Below are 5,545 nucleotides of genomic sequence, written 5' to 3' on the forward strand. Positions count from 1 at the left end.
AAGATCTTTTTCTCTTCAAACTAAACAACAAACAGTTAAAAGCACTTTGAGAGAGAGAATGAGACAAGACTACGTGTTGATCCATCTATTCTGGTATTTTCTTTGCTCTCCATCCTCTCAGCCGTCACAGAGGGCGACCTCCCATGAGCCTTTGCAAACAGAGCCCCAGGGCCCCGGGGCACCTCTCTCCCTGTCTCTCTCTGCCCCAGTCACGCCACGGCAGCGGCTGAACTCACCGACCAAAATACAACAACAACAACAACAACAACAACAACATCAACGACCAGAAAAAGTCAGCGACTGGCAACAGCAGCAGCAGCAGCGGGGCTGTCGTTAATGGCAAACCATCACCACGGCAGCTACTTACCGGGACACGCGCAGCCGCCCACGGACATCTTCTCACATGTCTGGTGTGAATCCGATCAGAATGATGGTGGTGGCTGTGTTATCCCTGCTCTCTTCCTCTCCTCTCCTCTCCTCTCCTCTCTCTCACCAGTCACTGCTGCCGCCACTGAGGCTGCTCACATGAGCGTCTGTTATCCCCACGGTTCACACACACAGGCACACACACAGACACATACACACCACCAGGGAGCAAAGAGAGAGGGAGGGAGGGAGGGAGGGAGGGAGGGAGGAGAGAGTGACGACGAGGGAGAAAAAGAGGGGAAGAAGAGGTTAAAAAAAGAGCACACACACACACACAAAGGATCGGATTCTCTCAGTTGTAGCTGTACACTGTGAATCACACCGTCTGTGTGTGTGTGCGAGTGTAAGTGTGTGTGTTACAGAGTGAGGAGAATTCTGTTCCTGCCTCTGCTCTGCCCTCACCCTCATCAGTCCTGCAAATTACAGCTCAGGTGGGAGGAGAGAGGGAGAAAGAGAGGAAGAGAGAGGGAGGGAATGAGAGGCTGAGTGCTCGAGAGAGAGAGAGAGTGAGAGCAAGAGCGAGAGTGTGTGTGTATGTGTGTGTGCGCTAGTGTGAGTGAGCGAGAGAGAGAGAGAGTGGACTGTCAAAGTGACCTGAGAGGCAGATTTGAGAGAATAACAACCATGTGATGTGGGTCCTTTTTTTCCCCTTTAAATATGTAGAGGCTGTTTTTCTTCCACTGCTGCTACAATGACACACACACACACACACTCTCACATATGGACACACACACACACACACACACACACACACACACACACGGAAGTGCACATATGAAGGTTTAAATGATTTTCAGGAAATTTGGCTTTATATGTGTGTGTGTGTGTGTGTGTGTGTGTGTGTGTGTGTGTGTGTGTGTGTGTGTGTGTGTGTGTGTGCGCTGCAGCCGTCTGAGTGGCTTGTTACCATCCAGCGCAGGTCTGCTACATGGCAGGGGAGGGCAGGGGGGAGGGAAAAGGGGGAGGAAAAGGGAGGAGGAGAGAGGAGGGGGCGATTGACGTGCCTCGGCTCTCTCTCCTCTCTCTCTCTCTCTCTCTCTCTCTCCCTCCCTCGCTGTCGTCTCCTTTTCTCACCCATTCACTCTCTCGCTCCGTTAGTCTTTCTGTCTGCAGTATGTCACACTGTGTTGCTCTCTCGCTTCACTCATCTTCCTGTCTACTCGGCCATTTATCTCTCCCGCTCTCCCCCTGTCCTCCTCTCCTCTCCCTCCCTCCTCCCTCTCCGCGTCTCTCTCTCTCTTTCCTTATTACTCCTTCTTCCGTTCTACCTTTCCCTCCCACCGTCTCCATCTCACTCTAATCTGTCTTCCATCACTATGTCATTTGTCTTTCCCCGTTAGATTCACAAGTTTACGTGTGTGTGTGTGAGTGTGTGTGTGTGTGTGTGTGAGTGAGGGAGAGAATTGTTAGGTCCAGGTTATGTACAAGACACACCTGAAGGATAAGTCTGGCCATTGTCAACAATTACCATGAAAAGACCAAAACCAACATTGAACTGATCTACAACAACTACTTATGTATCAAATTATTCCTCTGTGCCATAGAGCTCCATTGTTGTCCAAAAACTATTATAAAGCACATCTGTGAGCCGAACTGCTGCACATGTTCCTTCATTACTTTGAATATGCACACTGTAATTTGTTTTGAGTCAGTCTCACCTACACAAATGTGTGCTAATCCACAGCTCAAAATAGTCCCCAACAAAAGCACTATTTACTCCTGTTTGAGTAACAACTGAGTGCCCACCTGTTTCAGGCAATTATTTGGTCTTTTTTTTTTTTTTTTTTTTTTTTAAAGTTAAAGTATATATTAGTGACCCATTTCTAAGGATTTAAATGAGCACCAATGGGCTTTGGGGCTGAGTGCCACAGACAGGGTAGGGAAGTTGGAAAGTAGGCAACTGAGAGACAGACACATTATCGGTTTTGGTGTTTTCATGTTGCCAACCCGGGAGTCAGTACTCCCAAAATGGGTTGAAAGATAAATCTGAGGAGTCATGAGATGATTAAAGGAATATTTCGACATTTTCAGGAATTATTCGCTTTCTTGCTGCGAGTTTGATGAGAAGACTCATACCAGCCTCATATGTGTACGCTAAATATGAAGCCACTGCCAGAACCCAGGTAGCTTAGGGATGCTCTGGGAACTTGCTGCAAATGGCTAAGAGACAGCATACAACCACCACCACCCCCCACCCCCCCAAAAACAATTCTGCACAAGTTGGAAACCACTGCTTTAAACAACACATACACAAACTCTGCCCATTAAGGGATTTAAAAGCTTTTACAAAGGTCATGACCCCAACTGAGCTCATCACTTCCAGCAAAACTCACACACTTCTTCCTTAAGAGACTAAATGCATATACATTACAGTACATACATATATGCACATGGCTGAGACAGAAAGCTATATGTACAAATATATATCACTGGCATATGCCGTTTCCCTCCAAAATGACATTGCAGAGTTTTGTTAAATCAGGTTCTCTCTTAACATGCAAAGAGGAACACAAGTCTGCATAGATCGCCTCCCCCACATATTTCTACTTCCCTTTTTTAAGACACTTGCTCTTTGTCTCCCTCCCTCTCTTCCTCACCCTCTGTCTCATTAGGCAGTATCTCATTTTGAGGAGGAGAGTGTTAAGCCAATCAGAGAGGGGAAGAAAGAGCAGAGGAAGGAGGGAGATGGAGAGGTTGCAGGAGGAGGAGGGCAGAGATGGAGGGAGTGAGAGAGATGGCGAGAGAGCGACAGAGGGAAAGAGAGGGCGATAGATGGATGGAGGGAGGGAGGGAGAAAGAGAGAATAAATAGCTCTGGCGCACTCGTCCCCCATTACCCCGGGAGGGCACTGTCGCCATGGCAATGTGGCAGAAAAAGGATAGCACAAGCATGATGAGCTTCTACACACACACACATTTACAAATGAAAACTGTGAATCACACATATATCTGCCCACATTAACAGTTTCATAGAGACAGTTTTGACAAGTTCATACTTTCAAACGGATGTGTGCACAAAGCACACTGTCTTACACCTCGCCATAATTATTTATATACAAGCACACACACACACACACACACACACACACATTAGCAGTTTGCCAGTTAACAGATAGTCAAAGCCCACATAACACAGATAAATAACAGAGACAAAGAAAGCCGTGGAGGGAGATTAAAGTAAAAGACAGACAGTAAACACAAAACAAGAAGGTGAAGAAAAGGCACCGGAGAAGAAAATAGCAAGGGAGAAGAAGAAAGCAATTTTTGGAGCTTATCAAGTTTCCCGCTGTGCTGCTCTGCAATAAACTTTGTCGGATTAGGATGAATGTTTCTCTTACATGTTTAATCTGTGCCTTCTTTCTACTTTCCTTGGTCCTTGCAGGCATTTATCTATAAAACTTCTTAATAAAACCCGAATTAATTGATTATTTTGGCGTGACTTGTGGCAAGGCAACAAGCTACAAATACAGGTACAAACACTGACAAATTATCACCTCATAAAGGCGTTATGGCAAACATGTTGCCAAACAGCTGCCAAGTCTGCATCCAGCAGATACAGAGCAACATTAGCCCTCGATTGAAATCATTTTTGTGTCTACCTGATGAACGTTAGTCGAATATTCACCCTCATTTATGCTCTGGTTTAGTCTCTACCAACTACTGAGGGAAATATCTGGATCTTTAGCTGCTATATGCTCCACTATTTACCATGTTATGTCGCCACTAACTTCCTGTTCCTGTCTGCCAGTAAGACTGAATCAAAACAGTAGAGTTGATGGCCATATAAAGTCAAAACAAGCCAAAAGATGCTAAAGAATCTAAAGCCACACTAACTAATGTATCCCCAGATCAGTGTACTGCTAACATGCTAATATTTGGCAGAACATGTTCACCATCTTACATTAGCATGCTAGCATGCTAACATTTGCTAATTATTAGTATTGCAGGTATTTGGTCATAAATGGGCAAATAGAAAAATTTTAACCTGAAATTTGGACCATGAAGTTTGCATCAGATGAGCACCAACGCTAATACAATTCATCCTGAAGGGAAACTAATGTTTGTACCATGGCAATCTGTCCAACAGTTGTCAAGACATTTCAGTCAAAACCACAAAACTGAACCTTGTCGCGTCACTAAAGGAAAATCAGGGAATCACCAAAGTCAGTGGAATTCATCCCCCTGGTGACATCAGTGTCTTTACTGTATTTCATATTCATCCTGTAGTTGTTGAGATAGTTCAGTTTGGGCCAAAGTGGTGGACCAACTGTGCTGATAGCATGGCTAAAATGATTGATTAGCACAGCTTTAAGTCCAAGGTGTGTTTCACATTGTATTTGGTCTGTTTTATCCTACAGTATCCAGCCTATGTGATGTAAATAATAGCTCCTGCTGAACTCCCATCATGTCTCTCTCACCCTGTGACCCTGAACAATGAGTTTTGGTTCCTGTCAGGTTCGGCCAGCTTGTCACAGCAGAACAGACTAAGTTCAGTTCCCCAGTCATTGATGTTGAAGCACTTGTACTTTGTCGACTGTCAACTAACCATGCCTGCTACAACACACCTGTTCTCAATAATGTAAGATCCAGCAAATTACTAACAAAAAAAAAAATGCTCCACAGAGTACAACAAATCACCTAGAGTCAGTAGGCTCACGTTAAAAATGGCTTTAGCACCGTTCTTGTGCCTTTGTTGCAGCACACTTGTCTTCAAAAGTTGTTTAGATGGCAAATGTGGTGGTTAATCAGCTTAAGAAATCTTGTGTGCATCCAGCCGGAGGGCAAACCAGAGAATGAAAGGGGCTGTTCTGAGCCAGCCAGCTCTCTGTAAACTCTTATGTAAGGCAGAATCTGCATCCTGTTTCTCTCGGCTACATTATTGATGCAGGCTTCTGTTACCACGCTGAGTGTGTTTGTGTGCGTACGTGCCCATGAACGTGTACACCTGTAAGCAGCTACCTTTCGCCGGATAGTCTCTCACCTCTGCTGTTCTGCAGGAAGGGTGGTCTCCTCCAGCTGATGTCTTGTCACTTTCTCTCCTCCCCTTTCCACCTCTCTGCATGCTCTCTTGTTCTTCCTTCACCTCCTTTCTTTTTTTTCCGTATTAATGGAAGTCCCCT

The 5,545-nt window shown here is 45.2% G+C and overlaps 1 protein-coding gene across 2 annotated transcripts in view; it reads right to left on the reverse strand.

Moving 5' to 3' along the window:
- ldb1b (LIM-domain binding 1b) overlaps positions 1–5,545 on the reverse strand; it is a 26,331-nt gene extending 20,786 nt beyond the window's left edge. The window contains exons 1-2 of one of the 2 annotated variants that reach the window (XM_087178161.1): positions 5,407–5,545; positions 368–533 (exon numbers count right to left, since the gene is read on the reverse strand). In XM_087178161.1, the coding sequence (XP_087034287.1) occupies positions 368–395 (28 nt within the window). In that variant the 5' untranslated portion in view covers positions 396–533; positions 5,407–5,545. Of the gene's footprint in view, positions 1–367; positions 761–5,406 lie in introns of those variants that run through there. The other variant, XM_087178162.1, reaches the window with a different exon arrangement.

This window comes from Seriola lalandi, unplaced genomic scaffold, assembly GCF_002814215.2.
Source record: "Seriola lalandi dorsalis isolate HSWRI2012SDOR001 ecotype SW California unplaced genomic scaffold, Sedor1 jcf7180002054678, whole genome shotgun sequence".
In the NCBI taxonomy this organism is placed as follows: domain Eukaryota; kingdom Metazoa; phylum Chordata; class Actinopteri; order Carangiformes; family Carangidae; genus Seriola; species Seriola lalandi.